The sequence below is a fragment of the Mobula birostris genome, chromosome 16, assembly GCF_030028105.1.
Source record: "Mobula birostris isolate sMobBir1 chromosome 16, sMobBir1.hap1, whole genome shotgun sequence".
Classification (NCBI taxonomy): Eukaryota; Metazoa; Chordata; class Chondrichthyes; order Myliobatiformes; family Myliobatidae; genus Mobula; species Mobula birostris.
Genome location: NC_092385.1, coordinates 78,807,015 through 78,834,302, shown reverse-complemented (window position 1 = coordinate 78,834,302; position 27,288 = coordinate 78,807,015). Strand labels below are relative to the sequence as shown.

At 42.2% G+C, this 27,288-nt stretch overlaps 2 protein-coding genes across 5 annotated transcripts in view; both read right to left on the bottom strand.

The window, feature by feature from the left end:
* nek4 (NIMA-related kinase 4) overlaps nucleotides 1–17,468 on the bottom strand; it is a 95,001-nt gene extending 77,533 nt beyond the window's left edge. For 2 of the 3 annotated variants that reach the window (XM_072280953.1, XM_072280954.1), the window contains exons 1-3: nucleotides 17,209–17,468; nucleotides 3,344–3,610; nucleotides 1,648–1,845 (exon numbers count right to left, since the gene is read on the bottom strand). In XM_072280953.1, coding sequence (XP_072137054.1) covers nucleotides 1,648–1,845; nucleotides 3,344–3,610; nucleotides 17,209–17,295 — 552 coding nt within the window. In that variant the 5' untranslated portion in view covers nucleotides 17,296–17,468. The remainder of the gene's footprint in view (nucleotides 1–1,647; nucleotides 1,846–3,343; nucleotides 3,611–17,208) is intronic. The other variant, XM_072280956.1, reaches the window with a different exon arrangement.
* Nucleotides 17,469–22,662: 5,194 nt separating this feature from the next.
* The window catches only part of LOC140211259 (inter-alpha-trypsin inhibitor heavy chain H3-like), a 129,121-nt gene continuing 124,495 nt past the window's right edge, over nucleotides 22,663–27,288 (bottom strand). For both annotated transcript variants that reach the window (XM_072280935.1, XM_072280936.1), the window contains one exon: nucleotides 22,663–25,343. In XM_072280935.1, the coding sequence (XP_072137036.1) occupies nucleotides 25,181–25,343 (163 nt within the window). In that variant the 3' untranslated portion in view covers nucleotides 22,663–25,180. The remainder of the gene's footprint in view (nucleotides 25,344–27,288) is intronic.

The following is a 27,288-nucleotide window of genomic DNA, read 5'->3' as shown; positions in this document are numbered from 1 at the left end:
CCTTTTTCACCGCCTGCTGTACCTGCATGCCCACTTTCAATGACTGGTGTATAATGACACCCAGGTCTCGTTGCACCTCCCCTTTTCCTAATCGGCCACCATTCAGATAATAATCTGTTTTCCCATTTTTGCCATCAAAGTGGATAACTTCACATTTATCCACATTAAATTGCATCTGCCATGAATTTGCCCACTCATCCAACCTATCCAAGTCACCCTGCATCCTCTTAGCATCCTCCTCACAGCTAACACTGCCACCCAGCTTCGTGTCATCTGCAAACTTGGAGATGCTGCATTTAATTCCCTCATCCAAGTCATTAATATATATTGTAAACAACTGGGGTCCCAGCACTGAGCCTTGCGGTACCCCACTAGTCACCGCCTGCCATTCTGAAAAGGTCCCGTTTATTCCCACTCTTTGCTTCCTGTCTGCTAACCAACTCTCCACCCACACCAATACCTTACCCCCAATACCGTGTGCTTTAAGTTTGCACACTAATCTCCTGTGTGGGACCTTGTCAAAAGTCTTCTGGTACTTAAAATAATTTTAGTACCAAAATTAGTTAGATGTAAAATAAGATTAGAAAAATCTGAAACTCAAATCCAGAATGATCTGGACCATTAAGTCCCTGTATTAACAGAGGTAGCAAAGAGAACAGTTTGTCATCCTACTCCAGGTATTCAGTTGAGTATGTTGACGAGCTGGCAAGACAGATTTCATTTCTGTTTTAGTGCTGGCCAGCTGAGCTTGCTGTGTTAGATACACCCAATAGCTAAAGTGAAAGGATTGGAAAAGATATGCTCATCCAGATTTCAAAATTAACCAGAAATGCTGACCCCATCCTTCCCTTCCCCATTCCAAATAAGGCTACTTTCAACTTTGCAGGAGTTATGCATACTCTCTAACTGAAACTATCTCTCATTCCTGCATTCAAACACTTCTCCCAATCCAACTACTCTCCATCTCATGCATTTACTTCACACTTGTTTGTGATCCTCCAAATCAAGACTCTTCACAACATCTACCCGGGCATCAGGTAACATGGGTAGGTTACCCGATTTCTCATCTCCTGTTTATCAGCAGGTAACCTGTCTGTTTTCGTAATCAACCCATCTATGGGGCATTTTCCTTTCAACAAAAAAACAAAAATAAATAAATAGAATCTAACATAACTGACAGGCTTGTTTTTTTGTTTATTTACTTTATTTAGAGATGCAGCACAGAACAGGCCCTCTTCCAGCACTTTGTGCCACACTGCCCAGCAACCCCAATTTAACCCCAGCCTAGCCTAATCACGGGACAATTTACAACAACTAATTAATTTACTAATCAATATGTCTTTGCATTGTAGGAGGAAACTGGAGCACCCACAGAAAACCCACACGTTCCACAGGGAGGACGGACAAACTCCTTACAGTTGATCTCTGATGCCCCCAGCTGTAATAGTGTCACGCTAACTGCTACGCTACTGTGGCAGCCCATCTAGGAATTTCTAAGTGGGAAATTATTGAAAAATCACTGATGGAGTTAAAGGGAGGTAAAAAAACACAAACCAGATGTAGTCAAGCTAACAGAAAGGTATATTTAAATATCTTGCAAACACTTTCTAACCAAAAGCACAGTAAAGTTATATGATAGCACCTTACCTTGTGATTGTAAGGTTTGTTGCAGAGGAGTTCTGGGCTCATGTAATACGGTGTTCCAATCAGAGTGCTGGCCATGTCATGCTGCTGGTCCAACACTCTGGCGATGCCCAGGTCCCCAACCTTTATGATGTTTGATTTTGTTAAGAAGATGTTTTGAGTTTTAAGATCTCTATGCAGGATCTGTTTTTCATGTAAATACTGTAACAAAAGATGCATAGATCTCATTCATTGTATAACTTCTGTTTCAAATTCTCAACATTAACCATTTGCAATATTCAATCCAAAGATACCTGAATTGTTTTTTTTATGATTTTACAAATTCAACATGATGTACAATGAAGAATTTTAGACAGAGAAAGAACAAATGCAAACATTATGTACAGGGTGTGTGTGGGAAGGGTGACATGAAAGCTGAGTAGTTTGACAGAGATTAAAAGCTGGCTTGTTGGCTTTTCCATGAGGGTAGAAAGTGATTGTCCCTTACTCTCCATCTGCATTGCGTTTTTGTGTCTGACATAGATGGAGATAAGCTGTAGTCAGTTTTAGTTGGTAGAGTCGATGAGTGTCTGGATCTAGGCAAAGCTCACAGGTTAGCCGTTGACTACCCTGAACCAATGCCAGCAAAGGAGTATAGAATCACCCACATCCCATTTTTTAAAATTGAAGCATGCATGATGAGATTCTAATCTAGACTGTATGTGACTAGAGGCTTGGCATCTTCTGTATCTTCTTACTCTTTCTATGTACACCTTGACCCGTTCTCTTCTGCTCAGTTTATCTTTCCCCATTCCCTCCCTTTTAATTTCTTTTTGCTCCTGTCTTTTTCTACTCCTTCTCACTCTCTCTTGCCTCTCCCTTCTCAACTGTCCTGTTCTTCTATTTATCAGATTCTATGGTAGCAAGCATCAATGGGAAGCAAACATTTCCAGAATCTTTCTTGTTGACTATTGCAGGTCAAGATGGAATCACATAACAATAGTGCCTTCTTTCTCTCTCTCTCTCTCTCTCTCACACACACACAGTTATTGACTGACTGTCCAAGGAGTGGGGGATTTTCATCGTGGGGGACCATTACGTGAGGAAAAGATGGGAGTATGTGGCATTTAACATAATGAATCAAATTTGGCCCATGAAAACTCCTCAGAAACTGTAGCCCAATATTTTTTTCCATTAATTTACGTTAACTGAATTCAAAGTACATTTATTATCAAAGTATGTATACTATATACAACATTGAGAGTCATCTTCTTTCAGGCAGCCACAAAACAAAGAAGCACAATAGAATTTGAATAAACTCTTCTCGGGCTTCCAGCTGGGGTACAGGTATTGATTGTAACCGAAGTTTTGATGATAAACTCCGCCACATGGCTGGAAGCCCAAGAGGTGTTTATTCATCATATATGGTGGGAAGGCACTAGATCTCTTTTCACAATAGAATTCACTAAACAACCCCACACTGCAAAAACAGTCAATCATCCAAAGTATGAAAAAGAATAAATCATGCAAAACAGAGAAAAATAGCAAACAATGCACAGGTCCACGGCCACAGAGCCAGGTCAGCGCTGAGAGCTTTAAAACCATGCTAACAACTTGGTGCAATTAACTAGCAGCCCACACATTGTCAATTTTACCCACCAAGGACTCATTTTTTAAAAATGTAGATGCATTTCCCAGCTTCTGATATACAGAACTGTACCTGTAATGCCATGGCAATCTGAACAAACCATTCCACGACTTGACTTTCTGGCAGCAATTTGCCCTTCTGTTCCTTCAGTTTGTGATACAAATCTCCACCTTCACAGTAACCCATCACGATGTATAAAATTCCATCATCTCCTTCCCATGATTCTCTGTAGGTTACAATATTAGGATGTCGAAGCTGGGATAAAAGCTGGGCTTCTTGTTCTGCTGCTTTGCGCTCACGACTGGAAACACTTCTCAAATTCAGTTTCTTGACCACATACTGGAAATTCAATAACATTTCGCCATAAACATAGGTGTTTACTTCACTGGCTTATCAAAATGCAAACGCATTGGGTAAAATACAGAGTATTTATTTTCAACTCCTTTTCTTTGAGAAGGAATAAAATTGCTACACAACTCTTCTCCTGTTGAAGCCTTTCTTCTCTAAGTCCTCCGAATTCATTCTTCAAAGTTCCTTTTCATTTTCCACGTTAAGTGAACCTTTACAAGAAGAAGCTGTATTGGGTCACATATTTGTAATAAGTAGATTTCAGCACAAGCCTTTGAATAAAATGAGCGCAGCAGCAACAACCAGATCATACCCTACAAATTGCTGAAACTTTACTCAAGTATAGGATTGGCCAAAATGTGAACAAATGGTCACCAGCCAAAAAGAATCATCAGCAACAAACCCGCAAGGTCTTTACAATCCCATTAAGCAGCACTGATTGCTTTGGAGGTGATGAGCAGGGTTGTGGGGCTGACCTATATGACTTAACACTCTATAAACTGCAGTTAGCCAATACACAGGCTGGTCTGTGGCACTGCAACATGGCAGCATCAACTTTTAATTAGCAGTTCATTTTAATTGACATCATTTATCTACCTGACCTGATTGCTCTGGCAGTTGTTGGAAGAGTATGTGCAAGCTCACTTACCAAAATGGCATTCCTTGTTGGAAATGTAAACTTGTACTAATGGGAATTAAATAACAAGGTAGCACAGAAAGATACAGGTGGTATAGAGCCGAGCTTCTCACAATAATCTACTATCGGGGAAAATATGTAAACATTTCAATGCCGTATAAAGCACAATGAGACAGAATGTTCTGCAGCAGAGCTTCTGATAGTGTGGGTGCCTCTGTCCCCACTCCCTCCAGCTCAGAAACTACCTTGCCAAAAGGCATCAGTTCAGCAATGCAAATAAGATATGGGACCTACGTAAACAAGGTAAACAACCAAGTACTTCGTTGATTAAGGTTTGTACTTCATTAAGGTTTGAACAGCAGCCAATCAGACGTGGGGAGCAAGAAAAGGAATGACTCACTAAGGTTGGTGTGTGCGCGCACTAAAAAGCAGTGCCTCACGGGAGTTTCAGCATTTGACAGCAGCCAATCAGAGATCTGGATTCATTAGCAAATGCAAATTAAAATAAGGCAGGGGCAAGCAGAGTGGCCTTTGTTGGAGTGAACAATGTTAGAGTGGGGTTTTTGAGGCTTTAGCTCTTCGAGGCTTCAGCGAGGAGAGACTCGAGTGAGAAAAGGTGAAAAGCTGTAGGTAGATATTTCTCAGTTTATTCATTGTTTCCTTCTTTATAATTACACAGTTAGAGCAGTAGGGATGCCAGGCAGGATAGTTGAATGCTCTCCCTGCTGAGGGCAGGGAGATCTCTGACAACTTGACCTGCAAGAAGTATATCCAGCTGCAACTTCTAATACTCCACGTTAAGGAGTAAGATCTGGCACTGGATGATCTCCAGGTTCAGGAGGCTGAAGGGGTGATGGACAAGATGTATAGAGAGGTAGTTACACCCAAGGTGTAGGACACGTAAACTGGGAGAAAGACAGAAAGGGGGAAAAGGGGTTAAGGAGCCAGTGCAGAGTACCCCTGTGGCCATCCCCTCAACAACCGGTATACCACTTTGGATACTACTGGGGGTGGGGGGAATGATCTAGCAGAGGAAAGTCATGGAGGTCAGGTCTCTGGCACGGAGTCTGGCTCTGTGGCTCAGAAGGGAAGGAGAGAAAAGAGGCAAGCTGTGGTGATACGGGTTCATTCGGGGACCAGAAAGGTGGTTCTGTGGACGAGAATGAGATTCCCAGATGGTATGTTGCTTCCTGGGTAACAGTGGATCTCATTTCAGTTGAGTCCTCAGCATTCTTAAATGGAAGAGTGAACAACCAGATGTCATGGTTCTTGTAGGTACAATGACATAGCCAGGAACAGTGATGAGGTTCTGCAAAATGAGTTCAGGGAGTTAGGTGCTAAGTTAAAGGACAGGATCTCCAGGGTTCTGATCTCAGGATTACCACCGTGCCACGTGCTTGGAAGGCCAGAAATAGGAAGAACATACAGTTTAACACATGGCTAAAGAGTTGGTGTAGGAGGGAGGGCATCGAATTTTTGGATCACTGGGCTCTCTTTCAAGAAAGGTGGAACTTTTACAGAAGAGATGGTTTGTACTTTAACTAGAAGGGGATTAATATCCTAGTGGAAAGGTTTGCAGGGTGGGAGTTAAACTAGACTTGCTGGGGGATGGGAACCAGAGTGCCAGAACAGATACGACTGTAGTTGTTAAGACCTCGAACAAAGTCAGGAATCAAAAGGTCTAATCACAAATAACAGAAAATCTGCAGATGCTGGAAATCTGACCAACACACACAAAATGCTGGAGGAACTCAGCAGGCCAGGCAGCATCTATAGAAAAAGCCACAGTCGAGGAGTTTCTGCCTGAAATGTCGACTGTGCTTATTTCCATAGTTGCTGCCTAGCCTGCTGAGTTCCTCCAGCATTTTGTATGTGTTAGTCTAAAGGTCAAGCATGGAGACTAATGTTCTGAGTTATGTACACTACAATGCAAGAAGTATTGTAAGAAAGGCAGATGAGCTCAGGGTATGGATCAACTCATGGAATTATAATATTGTGGCCATTAGGGAGACTTGGTTGCAGGAGGGGCAGGACTGGCAGCTCAATATTCTGGGGTTCCGTTGTTTTAGACATGATAGAGCGGGAGGGATTAAAGTGTGACGGATGGCATCACAAAACAAAAATTTCACAGCAGTGCTCTGCCCGGACAGACAGGAAAACATGTCTAGTGGGGCTTTATGGGTGGAACTGAGGAATAAGGAAGGTATGACTACGTTAATGGGCCTATATTATAGAACTATAGGCTACCCACAGTCTGTGGGATTTAGAGGAACAAATTTGTAGAGAGATCGCAGTCTGTTGCAAGAAACTCAAGGTTGTGATAGTAGGTGATTTTAAACTTCCACATATTGACAGGAACTCACATACTATAAAAGGACCAGATGGGATAGAGTTTGTCAAATATGTTCAGGAAAGTTTCCTTAATCAGTACATAGAAGTCCCAATGAGAGAGTGTGCAATACTTGAACTCCTATTAGGGAATGAGACAGAGCAGGTGACAGAAGTTTGTATAGCGGAACATTTTGCTTCTAGTGATCATAATGCCATTAGTTTCAAGGCAATTATGGAAAAGGGTAGGTCTGGTCCTCGGATTGAGATTCTAAATTTGAGAAAGGCAGATTTTAATGGTATCAGAAAGGATTTTTTTCAGTGTGGATTGGGACAGACTATTTTCTGGCAAAGATGTACTTGGTATATAAGAGCTCTTCAAAAATTAAGTTATGAGTGTATGAAGCTTGTAAGTGCCTGTCAGAATAAATGGCAAGGATAAAAGGTTTAGGGAACCTTGGTTTTTGAGAGGTATTGAAGCCCTGGTTAAGGGGGAAAAAAAAGGAGGTGCATACCAGTATAAGCAGGTAGGAAAAAATGAGATACTGTGAGGAGTAGAAGAAATACAAGAGAAGACTTAAAGAAATCAGGAGGGCTGAAAGAAGGAATGCAGTTGCTCTAGCAGACAAGGTGAAGAAGAATCCTAAGGGCTTCTACAGACATGTTAAGAGCAAAACGATTGCAAGGGACAAAATTGGTCCTCTGGAAGATCAGAAAGGTAACCTATGTCTGGAACCAAAAAGATGTGGGAGATCTTAAATTGATTATTTGCATTTCTATTTACTCGGGAGATAGACACAAGATTTATAGAAGTGAGGCAAAGCAGCAGCAAGATCATGGACCCTACACAGATTATAGAGGAGGAGGTGTTTGCTGTCTTGAGGCAAAATCAGGGTGGATAAATCCACAGAGTGTGAGGGAGGCAAGTACAGAAACTAGCAAATCTTCTTTAACAACAGGTAAGGTACTGGAGGATTGGAGGATAGCTAATGTTCTTCTGCTGTTTAAGAAAGGCTCACAGAATAAACAAGGAAATTTTAGGCCAGTGAGCCTGATATCAGAAGACGATAAGTATTCTAAGACACTGGGTATATTTGGAAAGACCGTGATAGATTAGGGATAGTCAGCATGGCTTTGTACGTGGTAGGTCATGTCTAAGCAATCTTACCGAGTTTTGAGAAGATGTTACCAGGAAAATTGATGAAGAAAAGGCTCTGGACTTCAGTAAGGCATTTGACAAGGTCCTGCATGGGTGGTTGGTCAAGAAGGTTCAGTCACTTTGCATTCAAGATGAGGTAGTAAACTGGATTAGACATTGGCTCTGCAGGAGAAGCCAGACAGTGGTAGTAGATGGTTTCCTTTCTGACTGGAGGCTGTGACTAGCGGAGTGCTGCAGGGATCAGGGCTGGGTCAGTTGTTGTGGCATCTATATCAACAATCTGGATGATAATATGGGTAACTGGATCAGTAAGTTTGAGGATGACACCAAGATTTAGGGTGTAGTGGACAGCAAGGAAGACTACCCAAGCTTGAAACAGGATCTGGACCAGCAGGAAAAATAGCAGATGTAATTTAATGTAGACAAGTATGAGGTGTTCCACTTCAACAGGACCAATCAGGGTAGGTCATACACAGTGAAAGGTAAGGTACTGAGCAATGTGGTAGAACAAAGGGATCTGGAATACAGGCCCATAGTTCATTGAATTGTGATAGATAGGTAGATAGGGTCATTATGAAAGGTCTTGACACTTTGGCCTTCATAGATTGAAGTACCGAGAACAAGAGATGGGGTGTTATGTTGAAGTTGTACAGGACATTGGTGAGGCCTAATTTGGAGTATTATGTGTAGTTTTGATTACCTACCTAAAGGAAAGCAGTAAATAAGATTGAAAGAGTACAGAGAAAATTTACCAGGATGTTGCCGGGACTGGAGGGCCTGAGTTATAAGGGAAGACTGAATAGGTGAAAAAAGACACTTCTCAGGCTTCCAGCCAGGTACAGGTATCAATTATAACTGACGTTTTGTGACAAATTCTGCCATCTTCATAAGGGGTGATGCCTGGGCCAGTCCAGTTGTATTTATACCCCTGTAGTCCATCCCTCCTAATTGATTAGTCCTCATCCAATCAATTTTCCGCTCTCCCACCTTGCTTACAATCCTTACTTAGAGCGAGACCTTCATCTTTGTTAAAATTCTTTTCCTCTAGGTTTATTTCAATGGTTTCCTTTACCAGGCAGTCCCAAAAGCCATTGGCGCTGCACAGTAGTTTTGTGCCATTGAAGTCAAAACTAATTTGGACCTGGACAGTCTCCCTGAACAAATAAGACTATTACACACAACGTTCCTACAGAATGGCCACAAGGTGAATTAAATCAATTGGGCCCTTAAAAGGGCTGATGGAAACACCAGGGACCCTAACAACAAGGAGGAACCCATCGCTCTTGCCTGTCTACTCTATACTTCCACAGTTTCTGGAAGGATCACCAGGCTCTTGAAGAAATACCTGATTAATACCATCCACAAATCCGCGAAGAAACTCAAACCATAGCTTATGCAGGTCAAAAATGACCTGGGACTCAGGTTGGCTGGCATTTACAGGATTCCCGGTGAATGTGGAGTCGTGTACTGTATATTGCCCAGCTGGGACACACAGTGAAAAACCGCATCAAGGAGCACAGGACGCATATCCGTTTGGGTTACCCGGAGAAATAGTTGGAAGCAGAACATTGCATTCGCAATGGCCACAGGATTAGCTTTGATGGAAGGTGTCAAATCATTGTGCGTAGAGCTAAGGAACTGCAAGGGTAAAAAAAATCCTGATGGGAGTTGTATACAAACCCTCAAACAGTAGTAAGGATGTAATCTACAAATTACAGATTAGAAAAAGCATGCCCAAAGGGCAATGTTACAATAGTCATGGGCGATTTCGATATGCAGGTAGATTGGGACAATCAGGTTGGTGCTGGATCCCAGGGAGAGTTTTTTGAATGCATAAGAGATAGGCTTTCAGTGCAGCTTGTGGGGATCAACTACACTGGATTGGGTGTTGTGTAATAAACTGAGCTTAAGGTAAAAGAACTCTTAGAAAAAAGTGATCATATGATTGAATTCACCCTGAAATTTGAGAAGGAGAAGCTAAAGTCAGATATATCAGTATTGTAGTGGAGTACAGGGAATTACAGCGCCATGAAAGAGGAGTTGGCTCGAAATGAGTGGCAGGGATGGTGGCAGAGTAGCAATAGTAGGAATTTCTGGAAGCAATTTGGAAGGCACAGGATATATACATCCTAAAGGGGAAGAAGTATTCTAAAAGAAAGATGACATAACTGTAGCTAACAAGAGAAATTAAAGCCAACATAAAAGCCAAAGAGAGGGCATATAAATAGACCAAAAATTAATGGGAAGTTAGACAATTGGGAAGCTTTTAAAAACCAACAGAAAGCAACTAAGCAAGTCATTGAGAAGGTAAAGATGGAAAAGTAAGCTAGCTAGTAATATTGATAATATCAAAGGTTTCTTCATTAAAGCGTAAAAGAGAAGCAAGAGTGGATATTCAACCACTCGAAGATGATGCTAGAGAGGTAGTAATGGGGGACAAGGAAATACCAGTTGAACTGAATATGTATTTTGCATCATTTTTCACTGTGGTATACAGTGTCGAGAAGTGTACGACCAAACACTGGTAGAAGAAATGAAAGGGTTAACTGTTTTCTAAATGGAGAGAAAATACAAAAAAGTGAGGTGCAAAGGGACTCGGAAGTCCTGTGCAGGATTCCCTAAAGGGTAATTTGCAAGTTGGGTCTGTGGTCAGGAAGGCCAATGCAATGCTGGCATTCATTTCAAGACTAGAATATACAAGCAGACTGTGGTGAATCTGTGGAATTCTTTGCCACAAGCAGCTGTGGAGGCCAAATCTTTGTGTATATTTAAGACAGAGGTTGATAGATTCTTGATTGGTCAGAGCATGATGGGATAGAGGGAGAAGACAAGAGATTGGGGCAGAGAGGAAATTTGAATCAGCCATGATGAAATGGCGGAGCAGGCTCAATGGACCAAATGGCCTATTTCCTCGTGTCTGATATCTTAAGATTTTTTGATCTAAACAAAGGTAACAGATCAATGACATAATGTTGAATGAACTAAATGGATTAACTGAAACAGAAACAGGTTTCTGACTTTTTTAGTTGCTTTCTGTTGTTATTTTTGTGAACCTCCTTTGAACCCTTTCCAGTTTCAGCACATCCTTTCCAAGATAAGGCACCCAACCCTGATCACAATGCTCTCAAATGAGGCCTCATAAGTGTTTTATAAAGTTTCAACATTACATTCTTGCTTGTATATTCTAGTCCTTTTGAAATGAATGCCAGCATTGCATTGGCCTTCCTGACCACAGACCCAACTTGCAAATTACCCTTTAGGGAATCCTGCACAGGACTCCCGAGTCCCTTTGCACCTCACTTTTTTGTATTTTCTCTCCATTTAGAAAACAGTCAACCCTTTCATTTCTTCTACCAGTGTTTGGTCATACACTTCTCGACACTGTATACCACAGTGAAAAATGATGCAAAATACGTATTCAGTTTATCTGGTATTTCCTTGTCCTCCATTACCACCTCACTAGCATCATTTTCCAGTGGTCCGATATCCTCTCTTGCTTCTCTTTTACGCTTTAATGTAACTGAAGAAACTTTTGATATCCTCAATATTACCATCTAGCTTACTTTTGTTTTCCATCTTTCCTTCTCAATGACTTGTTTAGTTGCTTTCTATTGGTTTGTAAAAGCTTCCCAATTTAGATTAATTAGATTGGATTACGAGGACACACAGTCCTCTTTTATTGTCATTTAGTAATGCATGCATTAAGAAATGATACAATGTTTGTCCATAATGATATCACAGAAACACAAGACAAACCAAGACTTAAAAACTGACAAAAACCACATAATTATAACATAGTTACAACACTGCAAAGCAATACCATAATTTGATAAGAACAGACCATGGGCACGGTAAAAAAAAGCTTCAAAGTCTCTCGAAAGTCCCATCATCTCACGCAGACGGTAGAAGGGAGAAACTCTCCCTGCCATGAGCTTCCAGTGCCGCAAACTTGCCGATGCAGCACCCTGGAAGCACCTGACCGCAGTCGACTGTTGAGTCAGTCCGAAAACTTCGAGCCTCCGACCAGCCCTCCGACACTGAGCACCATCTCTGCTGAGCGCTTCAACCCCGGCCCCGGCAACAGGCAGTAGGCAAAGCCGCAGATTCAAGGCCTTCCCCTCCGGAGATTCTCAATCGCACAGTAGCAGCGGCAGCGAAGCAGGCATTTCAGAAGTTTCTCCAGATGTTCCTCCATGCTTCTCACGTCTGTCTCCATCAGATCAGGATTGTGCACGGCCCCTATTTAACAAATACGATATTATTTCGGAGCGGCTGCGTGCGCTGCGTCGCGCCGCCAGCTTCTCCCCTCCTAACTGTCCTCTCCTAAATTGTCTAACTTCCCATTAATTTTTGGTCTCTCTTTGGCTTTTATGTTGGCTTTGATTTCTCATGTTAGCTACAGTTATGTCATCTTTCAAGGAATCAAACTGGGTGAAGGACAACCAACTAAAAGGTGAAGGTGTGGTAGATGTGACAATTTATCATTTCTTATACCATGGCAAAAGTGAGCAAGGTGATCATCCTGTATCAGCAAGGTCTCTCCCAAGCAGTATTTTCCAGAAGACAGGAATTTCAAGATTGACTGTCCAAGCTCTTCAGAAGAACTACAAAGAAACGGGGAAGGTTGAAGACCAGAAATGCAGTGGTTGTAGGCCATGGAAACTGAGTGCAGCAGATGAGCAATATATCAAACTGACATCCTTCTAAATCAGAAGGTGTCCTGCACTGCTTTTAGCTCTGAATTCACAGAAACCACTGGAACCCAAGTACACCCCTCTACGGTCCAGAGAAGTGTTGTCAGATTTGTCTTCATGAAAGAGTTGCTGCAAAAAGCCAAAGTAGAAGCAAAGCCAAGATAGTCACCAAACCACAAAAACACAAGGACTGGGATGCTGAACAATGGCAGCAAGTGCTTTGGAGTAATGAGTCAAAATTTGAAATTTTTGGCTCAAACAGAAGGCAGTTTGTCCATAGAACAGCTGGAGAGCACTACATCGATGAGTGTCTGCAGCCAACAGTGAAGCATGGCGGAGGTTCCTGCAGGTTTGGGCTGCATTTCTGCAAATGGAGTTGGTGATCTGGTCAGAATTAATGGAATCCTCAATGCTGAGAAGTACAAGCAGATTCTCTACTTTCACGCAATACCATCAGTGAGGTATCTGATCAGTCCCAACGTCATTCTGCAGCACAACAATAACCCTAAACACATGGCCAAGGTCATAAGGAACAATGAAAAGGAGGAGTTCTGCAACAGATAGTGTGGCTTCTACAGAGCCCTGATCTCAACATCTTCCAGGCTGTTTGGGATTGCTTGGAGGGACAGAAGCAAGTGATGCAGCCAAAGTCCGCAGAACTGTGACAAGTTCTCCAAGACGTTTAGAACAACCTACCAGCCAATTTTCTTATAAAACTGCATGACAGTGTACCTAAGAGAAATGATGGTTTTAAAGGTCATACCAAATACACATTTGATTTAATTTTTTACTGTTTCCTGCTATTTATAGTAATTTTTTTCATATTTAGAAACTTATAATTTCATTATTTTTGAAAGCATCTTCACTTTACAGAAATGTTTAAAAGTGGCTAAGACTCAGTACTGTATACTGTTCAACAAATATCCATGAACCACCGCCTAAAACCAATTACTTATTTCCCTGTTTCTGCATTATATTACTCTGTTTAAAATAGCTCCCACTACGCCCAAACACCAACAATAACCAGTAAAAGTACTTCATTGGTTACAAAACACTTCAGACATTCTGTGATTTTGAATTACCTCACATAGATAAAAGCATTGCATTTTCAGACGTTTTTATTTAGCTAAGTGACAAAAACGAAAGAGTTAAATATTTGATAAAAACATTGTGCTGACCAAGGTGAAAGATGTCACTGCAATGGAATGAAAAACTTCCCATTTCATGAGCCATGTATCAGGAACAACAAACTCAACAAAGCCAAACATTGTGCAACACTCCCTTTAATCCAATTTTGATTTCCTTATTCATGCAAACTATTCCCATTGGCCGGCCACACACACACACACACACAGTCTGACAAAACATCAGCTGTTTATTCATTTCCATAGATGTTGCCTGACCTGTTGAGTTCCTCCAGCATTTTGTGTGTATTGCTCTGTGCTTCCAACATCTGCAGAATCTCGAGTTTACACTGTCTCCTGTTTCTTTTTCCCAGGTTTTTCTCTTTCCTTATAATTACTTTAAATGATCATAAAAGCAGGACTAAATTTTGGAAACAACAAGAGCAGAAATGCAAGGATTCAATCTGAAGTTAAACTACCATGCCAACAGTCTAGTTTAGACAGGAGATCTGGTTTTGTTCCTAATCAACTAAAAGCTGTCTCAAGTTTTATAATGTTCAAACGTTACTTGACCTAATGCCAATTTTCAAATTTCTTCAATGACAACAAACTTGAAGGAGTTCTAAATTACCACCTACAAAATAAACTATGATCTGCCATATGTGGCTTGGCAGATCACAATACAGTATGAAGCATAACCTGGAACATTGATCTATATTGCAATTCTAATCATGCATAATAAATTGCTGACTTTTGAAAGTGTAGAGCTATACATGAAAACAAAACTGCAATTTCAGTTTCAGTGTTTGCTTTCTGCACAAAGCTGTTCATCATCTGTAAAATGGCCTTTGAATTTTCTAGGAAACTTATGAAGCCCATATGCCACTCAGGTCATGTCAGAATGTAGATGTGACTTATAGATCATAGTGCACAAATATTCAAGAAAACTTTAAAAAATACAACTAATGTGTATCTTCAGCATCACTGTGTTTCATGGTCGTGACATCCGAACAGACGCCAAAATGTTAGTGTACAAAGCAGTGGTAATCCCAACACTCCTGTAAGCATCAGAAGTGGACAACATACCAATGACATCTGAAGGCACTTGAAAAGTTCCATCAACGCTGTCTTCAAAACATCTTAAATATCAGCTGGGAAGATAGAAGAACCAATCTCAGTGTGCTAAATGAAGCAAAAACAACAAGCACTGAAGCCTACGTCATCAAGAACCAACTAAGATGGAGCAGTCATGTTGTTCAGATGAAAGACAAACGTCTGCCAAAACAAATCTTCTACCTCCAGCTTAAAGAAGGCAAACGTAAAAGAGGCGGACAACAGAAGAGATTCAAAAACGTCTTAAAAGCCAACATGAAGAAATGTAACATTGACATCAACAATTGGGAAACCAATGCCAAGGACAGGAAACTCTGGCAAGCCATCATCCAAGAAGGAACAGCAACTTTTGAAGCCAACAGATGTGTAGAATTAGAAGAAAAGAGAAGAAAATAGAAAGAGCGGCAGCAACAACCAAAGCCTGATCTGCCATCTGGAACTACCCGTCCTGAATGCGGAAGAACTTTCAAAACCAAGATTGGACTCATAAGCCACTTGAGAGCCCATAAGTAGATCAACAGAACAAAGACCATCATCCTCGACCTCGAGGGATAGCCACGACGACGTCAATGTAAATTCAGTAGCACTATCACTATTTGAATTAGTGATAGGCAGATTTATTTTGCATCAACAGTTTGGAGAACTGTTAGTAGGTACAGTTTGACATGAGTTAACCTAAGGTGACAGAGTTAAGAATATCACTTCAAAATTTACTTAGAAGATACAAAGTTATGTGGTACACAGTCTGATCATTCTGTGGATCACCTTATTCATGATTTGCACATTAAATGGAAGGACCACAAATGAGATATAATTTATAGGAGAGATAATAGAGCAAATTACAAACAAGAGAAAATTTGAGATGCTGGAAATCCAAGCAACACACACAAAATCCTGGAGGAACTCAGCAGGCCAGGCAGCATCTATGGAAAAGAGAAACAGCTGATGTTTTGGCCCAAAACCTCCAGCAGAACTGGAGAGAAAAAGATAAGGAGGAGAGTTAAAAAGTGAGGGGAGAGAGAAACACAAGGTGATAGGCGAAACAGAGAGGGGAGGGGTGAAGGAAAGAGCTGGGAAGTTGATTGGTGAAAGAGCTTCAGGGCTGGAAAAAGGGTAATCTAATAGGAGAGGACACAAGGCCACGGAAGAAAGAAAAGGGGGCAGGATCACCAGAGGGAGGCACTGGGCAGGCAAGGAGATAAGGCGAGAGATGGGAAGGGGAGGCATTACCGGAATTTTGAGAAATCGATGTTCATGCCATCAGGATGGAGGCTACCCAGACGGAATACAAGGTGTTCTTTCTCCATCCTGAGTGTGACCTCCTCCCTCCTTACCATTCAGGGCCCCAAAAAGTCCTTCCAGATGAGGCGACACTTCACCTGTGTGTCTGTTGGGGTCACTTACTGCATCCAGTGTGGACTCCTGTCTATCAGTGAGACGCGACGTAATTGGGGAGACTGCTTCGCTGAGCACCTACCAGAAAAAGCACAATCTCCCAGTGGCCACCCATTTTAATTCCACTTCCCTTTCCTATTATGATTTGTCTATCCATGGCCTCTATTGTTGAGATGAGGCCACACTAAGGCGGAGGAACAACACTTTATATTCCGTCTGGGTAACGTCCAACCTGATGGCATGAACATCGATTTCTCGATCTTCCAGTAATGCTCCCCCCACGTCAACATTCCCCATCCCCTTTTCCCTCTCACCTTCTCTCCATCACCTCCCTCTGGTGCTCCTCCCCCCTTTTCTTTCTTCCGTGGTCTTCTGCCCTTTCCTATCAGATTCCCCTTTCTCCACCCCTGTATCTCTTTCACCAATCAACTTCCCAGCTATTTACTTCACCCTTTCCCCTATCATGCTTTCACTGATCACCTTGTGTTTCTTCCACCCCACACCCCTCCTTCTAACCCTGACTCCTCAACTTTTCGCCCAGTCCTGCGGAAGGGTCTTGGCCAGAAACGTTGACTGTTTATTCTTTTCCATAGATGCTGCTTGGCCTGCTGAGCTCCTCTAGCACTTTGTGTGTGTGGTTTAACAGAGCAAATGCTGGGACTGGGATTTAAAGTGTGAACGAGTATTTGATCAGGGGATAAAAAGATGATTGAGGTTCCTCAGGCTGCAGGCTATGGACAAAGCTGTGGATTGAGGGTCAGACTAGGAGATGATGGAGACCAGACTGAAGATCCATGTCAGGCTACTGATTGATTTAGGGCCAGACTGAAGACTGAAGGCCAGATTGAAGCTTGAAGGTGCGCGTGTGAAGAGTAAGAGTGAAAATAAACTGAAGAGCGATCAGCGATCATGTGACTGAGATGGACAGTGAGGAGTGGGATATTGAGTGGTGAGGGTGGAATCGGAGGAAAGTGTCTGATGGCGCTTAGGTGGCTGAGAGTCAGACTGGAGTGGGTCTAGGAGTCGGATTGGGAGTCAGACCGGGGTGAGCCGTCCTGCCCAGAGGTTGCTCCTTTGTCCGCAACAGGGAAAGGTGCCGCTGCCCGGCCTGTGCCAACCACCGCCGCCCATTACAGTACCTGCTTCACGTCCCTGCCGTGCCTCACCAACTGCACCTCTCCGTAGCTGCCTCTCCCCACCGTCCTGACCACCACGTATCCCTCCATCCTGAATACCGTACTACGGCTGCACAGGGAGCCGCGGAGTCTCGGCACTTCCCAGTCCCAGGGACGCGTTTTTATTCATGTCTCTTCCGACTCGGCTTTCCACAAGTCGGCGGGAACAGGCCGGACGCCGGCCACGGCTTTGCCATCGCCAAGCAACCAGAACGGCGGGCCTGGCGCGCCACCAGTGGCTACCCTTGGAACTGCAGCTCTGACGCGCCGTCGGTGGCCGGCGTTGGAACTGCAGCTCCGTCGCGCCTCGGTGGCCGGCGTTGGAACTGCAGCTCTGACGCGCCGTCGGTGGCCGGCGTTGGAACTGCAGCTCTGACGCGCCGTCGGTGGCCGGCGTTGGAACTGCAGCTCTGACGCGCCACCAGTGGCCACCCTTGGAACTGCAGCTCTGACGCGCCGCGGTGGCCGGCGTTGGAACTGCAGCTCTGACGCGCCGTCGGTGGCCGGCGTTGGAACTGCAGCTCCGTCGCGCCGCCGGTGGCCGGCGTTGGAACTGCAGCTCTGACGCGCCGCGGTGGCCGGCGTTGGAACTGCAGCTCTGACGCGCCGTCGGTGGCCGGCGTTGGAACTGCAGCTCTGACGCGCCATCGGTGGCCGGCGTTGGAACTGCAGCTCCGTCGCGCCGTCGGTGGCCGGCGTTGGAACTGCAGCGCTGACGCGCCGTCGGTGGCCGGCGTTGGAACTGCAGCTCTGACGCGCCGCGGTGGCCGGCGTTGGAACTGCAGCTCCGTCGCGCCGCCGGTGGCCGGAGTTGGAACTGCAGCTCCGTCGCGCCGCCGGTGGCCGGAGTTGGAACTGCGTGGTTCCGCGCCACCCCTCGTGGGCGAGATTTGAAACTACAGTTAAATCTGTTCTAGTCATTTCTCAAGGACATTTTTCAACCTCTCACTGCAACGGGAGGAAGTTCTCACTTGTTTCAAAAAGGCAACAATTATACTAGTACCTAAGAAGAATAATGTGGGCTGCCGTACTGACTATCGCCCAGTAGCACTCACATCGACAGTGATGAAATGCTTTGAGAGGTTCCTCATGACTAGACTGAACTCCTGCCTCAGCAAGGACCTGGACCCATTGCAATTTGTCTATTGCCACAATAGGCCAACAGCAGACACAATCTCAATGGCTCTCCACGTGGCTTTAGACCACCTGGACAACACAAACACCTACGTCAGGATGCTGTTCTTCGACTATAGTTCAGCATTTAATACCATCATTCCCACAATCCTGATTGAGAAGTTGCAGAAACTGGACCTCTGTACCTCCCTTTGCAATTGGATCCTCGAATTCCTAACCGGAAGACCACAGTCTGTACGGATTAGTGATAACATCTCCTCCTCACTGACAATCAATACTGGAGCACCTCAGGGGTGTGTGCTTAGCCTACTGCTCTCTCTCTATATACACATGACTGTGTGGCTAGGCATAGCTCAAATACCATCCATAAATTTGCTGATGATATAACCATAGTTGCTAGAATCTCAGGTGGTGATGAGAGGGTATACAGGAGTGAGATATGCCAACTAGTGGAGTGGTGTCGCAGCAACAACCTGGCACTCAACGTCAGTAAGACGAAAGAGCTGATTGTGGATTTCAGGAAGGGTAAGACGAAGGAACACATACCAATCCTCATAGAGGGATCAGAAGTAGAGAGAGTGAACAGCTTCAAGTTCCTGGGTGTCAAGATCTCTGAGGATCTAACCTGGTCCCAACATATCGATGTAGCTATAAAGAAGACAAGACAGTGGCTATACTTCATTAGGAGTTTGAAGAGATTTGCCATGTCAACGAATACACTCAAAAACTGAAATGGTTGCCACAAGAGGACACAGGTTTAAGATGCTGGGGAGTAGGTACAGAGGAGATGTCAAAGGTAAGTATTTTTACGCAGAGAGTGGTGAGTGCATGGAATGGGCTGCCAGCAACGGTGGTGGAGGTGGAAACGATAGGGTCTTTTCAGAGACTTTTGGATAGGTACGTGGAGCTTAGAAAAATACAGGGCTATGGTTAAGCCTAGTAATTTCTAAGGTAGGGACATGTTCGGCACAACTTTGTGGGCCGAAGGGTCTGTATTGTGCTGTAGGTTTTCTATGTTTCTATGCTTCTAACTTCTATAGTTGTACCGTGGAAAGCATCCTGACAGGCTGCATCACTGTCTGGTATGGAGGGGCTACTGCACAGGACTGAAAGAAGCTGCAGAGGGTTGTAAATCTAGTCAGCTCCATCTTGGGTACTAGCCTACAAAGTACCCAGGACATCTTCAGGGAGCGGTGTCTCAGAAAGGCTGCATCTGTTATTAAAGACCTCCAGCACCCAGGGCATGCACTTTTCTCACTGTTACTATCAGGTAGGAAGTACAGAAGCCTGAAGACACACACTCAGTGATTCAGGAACAGCTTCTTCCCCTCTGCCATCTGATTCCTAAATGGACGTTGAATCTTTAGACACTACCTCACTTTGTTAAAATATACAGTATTTCTGTTTTTGCATTTTTTTTAATCTATTCAATACATGTAATTGATTTACTTGTTTATTTATTATTATTATTATTTTTATTTTATTTATTATATTTTTCTTTCTCTCTGCTAGATTATGTATTGCATTGAGCTGCTGCTGCTAAGTTAACAAATTTCACATCACATGCCAATGATAATAAACCTGATTCTGATTCCTTCAGTGTCATCAATGGCCAGTGACGGAACCATAGTGTTTCTCTAATTACTAGCTAAGGAACTACGGTTCGGTGAAAGCAGTTTACGGCCAGGCGCGTAGCTGCAGCACTATCAAAAAGCAAAGTTTTGGACTGCAGACCATTGAGGACATGCAACGGTAATGAAAGGCGGTAAGTGAATTGCCATTCTAACACTTCCCACAATTCAGTTAAAATAATCTTCACTGCTGGTCTAGGGCTCAGAGTTTTAAATTGTAATGGTAATAAATTAACATCTAGGTGGCAAGGGTTCTGATTTTCTGCAAAGCTGATATAATTAATGAACCACTGTAAACTCAACATTTTTATTGTATGAGACAAACAGAAGTAAATACAAAATGGATAGAAAGCAAATGAAAGACTTGCATTTATATAAGTCAGCTTTTAATGATGAATAATTACGATTACTGGAGTCACAACAGAAAATATCCTTTCTGTTAAGAAATTCTTACTGATCCCAAGAACAAATGAAAACAATTTGTTGAGAGTATTTCCAGGTTTTAGCTTTAATTTGATTCTGGAGAGGAGGCTCTGAGTTTGAATATATTCCCATTTGTCCTATGGTTCTGCTCTTCTCCAGTGGATGTTTTGTCAACACAATCCACCTGTGTGTCATGGCCTTGCTTTACACCAGCCTTCAATAAGATTTTATCTTGGTTATGATCATGGTTTCTATGTCTTGAAATTGATGAAAGACAGAAACAAACTTACACAGGCAACCAAATTTGGAAAGAATGCTCCATAGTCATTCTCAAATGACAGAGGCAAAGGCTTTTGTGGAGTTTGAAAATTCCATGAATAATGATTAATGGTGCTCCATAAATAAGTTTTGGTGTTGAAGGTCATGTCCACTGTACCTGTAGACAGACAGAATCCACACTGAAATTTGGGGAGCAGCTCTATGATCACTGAGAGTAGATGGTTGAGAAGGGCCTTGCATGAGCCTTTGTTCTGAGATTGAGCTCCAAATGTAAAGCATACCAGAGAATGGGCCAAGCAAATTAAAAATCCCATATCAATTTGCCTGTACTGAACCACAGAAGTCCATCTCACAGAATTCCAAAAGGTTTGTCAGAAAAGATCTTCCCTTAAGGAAACCATGTTGATTTGGGCCTATTTTATTATGTGCCTCCAAGTATCTGAAAATCTTATCCCTAATAATGGACTTTAACAGCTTGCCAGCTACTGAAGTCGCGCCAACTGGCCTACAATTTCCTATTTTTTGCCCCCACCCCTTAAAGAGTGAAGAGACATTTGCAATTCTCCAGTCCTCTAGAATCTAGTGTTTCTTGAAAGATCACTACTAATGCTTCCACAATTTCTTCAGCTACCTCTTTCAAATCCCTGGGGTGTAGACAATCTGGTCTAGATGACATATCTGCCTTCAGACCTTTCAGCTTCCCTAGAACCTTCTCCTTAGTAATAGCGAATCTCTCAAATTTCTGGCATGCTGCTCTTGTTTTCCACAGTGAAGACTGTTACAAAATGTATATGCAGTTATTCTACCATTTCTTTGTTCCCTACTGCTTCCTCTCCAACCTCATTTTCCAGTGGCCAATGTCCATTAGCTTCTCTCTTTTATTCTTCATATAGCTGAAGAAACATTTGGTATCCTGTTTTATATTATTGGCTAGATTACATACATATTTCATCTTTTCTCCCATTGTTTTTAGTTGCCTTCTGTTGGTTTTAAAAAGCTTCTCAATCCTTTAGCTTCCCACTAATTTTTGCTATATTATCTGTCCTCTCTTTTGCTTTTATGCTGTTTTTAATGTTTCTTATCAGCCACGGTTGCTTCCTCCTCCATCTAGAATGCTTCATCTTCTTTGGGATGAATCAATCCTATATCTTCCGATTACTCCCAGAAACTCCAGCCATTGCTGCTCTGCCATCCTCCATTCAAATCCACTTCGGCCAGCTCCTCCCTCATACATCTATAGTTATATTTATTCCACTTTAATACTGATACACCCAATTTTAGCTTCTCCCTCTCAAACTGAAGAGTGAAATCTATTATATTATGATCACTACCTCCTAAAAGTTCCTTTACCTTAGCTCCCTAATCAAATTTGGTTCATTACACAACACCCAATCCAGAAATGCATTTTCCCTAGTGGGCTTGATACTAGAGAAACAAGGTCGCTTTTAAAGAGCCATATCATAGATATTCTACAAGTTCCTTTCCTTGGTATCCAGCTCCAGCCTCAGGCTCTGATTATCTACACTTCTTATAATTTTATATATACATTTCCATCAGGAATTTGAAGGGAGAGATTCCAGCTAAAGTCCTTAGGAGTTAAAGAACAGATCCCAGCAATGGTGTGATTAATTATGACAATTTTTAGAGAAAGCCAAAATTAGAAGAATATAAATATCGCAGAAGATTATCAGTCTGGAAGAGGTTTCTGAGGTACAGAAATATGGTATGTATGGAAGGTAGAAGTAATGAAGTCAAACCAGCAAATGATACATGAGTCCATGAAATCAAGCGTCAACTCACGCTACAGAAAACAAAACTAGAAAACTAAAGCCAATATACAGCTTAAAATTTGCTCAGACAAAAATGTGTTTCACACAGGAAAAGTCTACAGATACAAAATCTGAAACCAGAGGGAAAATGGTACAACAATAACTGAAATCTTGCACTGAAATGAATTTGAAATAAAATTTATTTTATGTAAATAAAATGCATATTAATACATAATATCTGGAATATATTTCAAGTAATTGTACTCTTTATTTAAAAATGTTTATAGTAATTTCATTAGCATAATCAAGTTACATATCCTGTTTAGGCGATATTAAGAGTTAAAAGGAGGATGGAGGTCTACAGGGCTGTCTATGTCTACAGCTTCAGAAGATGAGTGGGATTAATGAATAATTCTCAGTGTTAATCAGCGTTTCTCGAGAGATTAGGGTAACAAGTGAGATGTTTTGGAGGACATTCATATTACCAACGAAGAGGTATTTAATGCCTTACAGTAAATTAAGGTGGATGAATCTCCAGGGCCTGACAGAGCACATGTACGACTTTGTGAGAGGCAAGAGAGGAAATTATAGAGGTTGTTGCAGAAATATTGGTTTTATTATTAGCTAGTTGTGAAGTTCCCAGATACAGGAAAGTGGCTAATATTATTTTATTGTTTAAAAAAGTTAGCAAGGGCAAGCTAGGGAACTACGAGCTAGTCAGCCTGATATCTGTACTGGGAAGTTCCTGGAGGGAATTCTGAAGGACAGGGTCTACCAGCATTAGGTTAGACAGAGTATGATTGGGAGCATTCAGTATGGCTTTGCGCATGGAAAATCATGCTTGAACAGCTTTTTAGAGCTTTTTGAAGAAGTAGCAAAATGGTGGGTAAGGGTGGGGCAGTGATGTTGTCTATTTTGACCTTAGCGAGGCCTTCAACAATATTGCGTGTGGTAGGCTGGTTTGGAAGATTGGGTGCTGTGGAATCCAGAGAGAGCTAAGTAGGTGGATTTAAAATTGACTCAGAGGTGGGAAGTAGAGGGTGGTAGTTGAAGTCTGTTTCTTGGAACAGAAGTCAGTGACCAGTGGTGTGCCACAGGGAGTGGTTTTGGAACCCTGTGGCACATTACTAATCCACCACTCGTTATTTATATAAATGATCTGGTTGTGAATGGATCGGGTTTTGCAGCAGATCCTATGAAATTAAGAGGTGTTGTTGGTAGTTAAGAAATCTATTATTGAATAAGAGGGTCTTAGGGAAGTTGAAGAGTGGCAAATGGATTTCAATACAGATGAGGTAATGAATTTTGGAAAGTCAAACCAGCGTAGGACTTGTACTATGAATGATTGGGCACTAAGTACTGTAATAAAATAATGGGACTTGGGGCTAGAAGTACATAGCTCATTGAAAGCAGCATCACAGGTAGACAAGGTGGTGAAAAGTGTGTTTAGTATCAGTCAGGGATATTACGTTGCAGTTGAATAAATCACTGATATGGACACAGTTGGAGTGCTGTTTATAGTTTTGGTCACACTGCTACAGGAAAGGTGTGGTTAAACTGAAAAGCATGCAGAGGATGTTATCATGCTTGAGGGTCTGAGTTATAGGTAGAGGTTGGCCAACCTAGGTCTTTATTCCATGGAACATAGGAGAAAGAGAGATAACCTTATGGAAATGTTTAAAAGTGTGAGAGGCATCAATAATCTTGACAGTAACGGTCCTTTACCCAGGCAGGGGAATCTAAAATTAGAGGGCATAGATTTATGGTGAGAGATGAAAGGTTTTAAAGGGAACTGAGGGGAAACTTTTTCACACAGAGAGTGATGAGTACATGCAATGAGTGGTCAAAGGAAGTGCTTGAAGGTACAAAGTAATCACTTAAGAAGCACTTGGTTAGGTGGGGTGGAGCTCCGAGGTTTATGGGGTGTATACAGGAATTTGGTACTAGCAGTGTGGGCACAGTAGTCAGCATGGTCTTATTGGACTGAAGAGGCTGTATCTGTGCTGTGAAGCTCTATGACTCTACAGAAGATACATAAATCAAGCACTTCATTCAGTTTTCCATACAGGACCCTAGTCGAACACTAAAAACCATCATCAATTAAGTTCAACCAACTCTCATAATAAATGTTATTGGGTCTATCTTCTGTTGGTACATTACAAACCAACTCTTTTAGACACTTCATCATGACAAATTTAGATTCATGTTCCAGCAACAGTCAATATCACTTCTCCCTTGAGACAGTTCTTTCTTCATGACAATGTACTGCACATTATCTAATCTGGACCACTTTGCCCGACAGTTGTTATCAACACTGGAACTCTACTTCCTGGCATCTGCCATCCTCAGTGTCTCAGGTATCACTAGATTAAAATCATTCTGACATTCTTGGTGAAACCAGGAAACTTGTCAGAATTCGTCTTTCCTTAGCTGGTCCTGCAAGGTAACCTATAATACTTCTGGTATTACTATTGGAAGGTACTGTTGCTTCTGTAGATGAAACTGACACCAGAATTATTTATTTTTGTTCACTGAATTAACTTTGGTGCTCATTTTTAATCTTTGCACAATGTAAATCTGATTTAGGAAAAAAATTCTTTTGATAATAACATACAAATAAGTTTTTAATCTCTATATACTAATACATAGAAAATAATTAAACATTAAAGTCATTGCCACAGATATTAAAGGAATTGATTTTCACCATTTTGTCTCAGGTAGTGGATAAAGCGGTCCAAATAATGAAGAGACAATGTAGTCATCAGGAGTTCCATCAATAAATCCTTTTCCGTTGTCATGAACAAACCAGCACGAAATATTGTTACCTCCTCTTGTATCAAATCTGTAATCCTTCTGGTACCCCCTAAAAATAAAATTCATTGACAAGTGTGCATTATAACAGGAACATAAGAACACAAAATATAGGAGCAGGAGTACGCCAGTCAGCCCATCGAGCCTGCCCCGCCATTCTATAAGATCATGGCTGATCTGTCCGTAAACTCAGCTCCATCTACCTGCCTTTTCCCCATAATCCTTAATTCCCCTACTATGTAAAAAATCTATCTAACTGTATCTTAAATATATTTAGTGAAGAAGCCTCAACTGCTTCCTGGGCAGAGAATTCCACAGATTCACCACTCTCTGGGAAAAACAGTTTCTCCTCATCTCCGTCCTAAATCTTCTCCCCTGAATCTTGAGGCAATGTCTCCTAGTTCTAGCCTCACCTACCAATGGAAACAACTTTCCTACTTCTATCTTACCTATCCCTTTCAAAATTTTGTAGGTTTCTATAAGATTCCCTCTCATTCTTCTGAACTCCAGAGTATAGTCCCAGGCAACTCAATCTTTCCTCATAGGTTAACCCCTTCACCCCTGGAATCAACCTGGTGAACCTCCTCTGCACTGCCTCCAAAGCCAGTATATCCTTCCTCAAGTATGGAGACCAGAACTGCACATAGTACTCCAGGTGCGGCCTCACCAGTACCCTGTATAGTTGCAGCATGACCTCCCTGCTCTTGAATTCAATCCCTCTAGCAATGAAGGCCAACATTCTGTTTTCCTTCTTAATAACCTGTTGTACCCGCAAGCCAACCTTTTGTGATTCGTGAACAAGCACTCCCAAGTCCCTCTGCACAACAGCATACTGCAATCTTTCACCATTTAAATAATAATCTGCTCTTCTATTATTCCTTCCAAAGCAGATGATCTCACATTTACCAAAGTTGTATTCCATCTGCCAGACCTTGGCCCACTCATCTAGATTATGAAGACATGCAATCCTCTTTTATTGTCATTTAGTAATGCATCCATTAAGAAATGATACAATATTTCCTCTGGTGCGATATCACGAAACTATCTATGTCCTATCTATATCCCTCTGCAGACTCTCCATATCCTCTGTAGGAAGTCTCTACAACATGAAGAGATTTGAGACACAGTCAATAGTTTGTTCTCCAAGCAGAAAGCATGACACTCAGTATTAACTTTAGCAAGCATGTTAATAACTCTTATTGTATAGCTTATCCAGATTTGTTGAGCTTCAGAGATGTTAGTTCTTTGATGCATTGCCTGAATGGATGTGTTGACCTATCACAGCAGGACCCAATACATCTTTACAGATGTTCTGTAAGCTAGTAGTTGACTTCAGAACAAATTGTTTTTATAAACACATGGGTTAAGTCATATGGCTCCTCAAACTTCCTCTGCCTTTCAATAAAATTATGACTATCTGATTGCCTCCTCAATTAAACACTCATGACATTTCACCTCGTTTACCGGCTTTCTGCCTTAAAAATTAAAATACTGTTTCCACTTGGAGATTGCAAAAGACTCATATCCCACTGAGAGAAAAATTCTTAAGTAATTCTTAAGCCTTACTTTCAAATAGTGACCCTGCTCCTATATTCTTCCGCAAGAGGAAGTATCTTCTCCACATCCACCTTGTCAAGAACCCTTGGGATTTTAAACCTTTCTCCTCTCACTCTTCAAAACTCCAGCAGATATAACCATAGCCTATCCAGCTTTCTTCCTAAGACAATCCACTAATTTCAGCAGATACTGAAACATCAGCAATTCCTTTCCTCCTACAGAAGCTGTTTGACCTGCTGATTGCTGGTGACTGGTGGTGCAATGACATCAGCGCCAGACTCCGGAGCGAAGGCTCCCGAGTTCGAATCCAAGTCGGGCCACCCCCCCAAGCATGCTTTCCATCCGTGCTGGGTTGAGCGTCGAGCTAGCCATTTGGCCTCATTTAAAACAAAGGGTCGAGTCAGGAATGTTCATATCGTGACCCGGTTAATCCGAAAGGA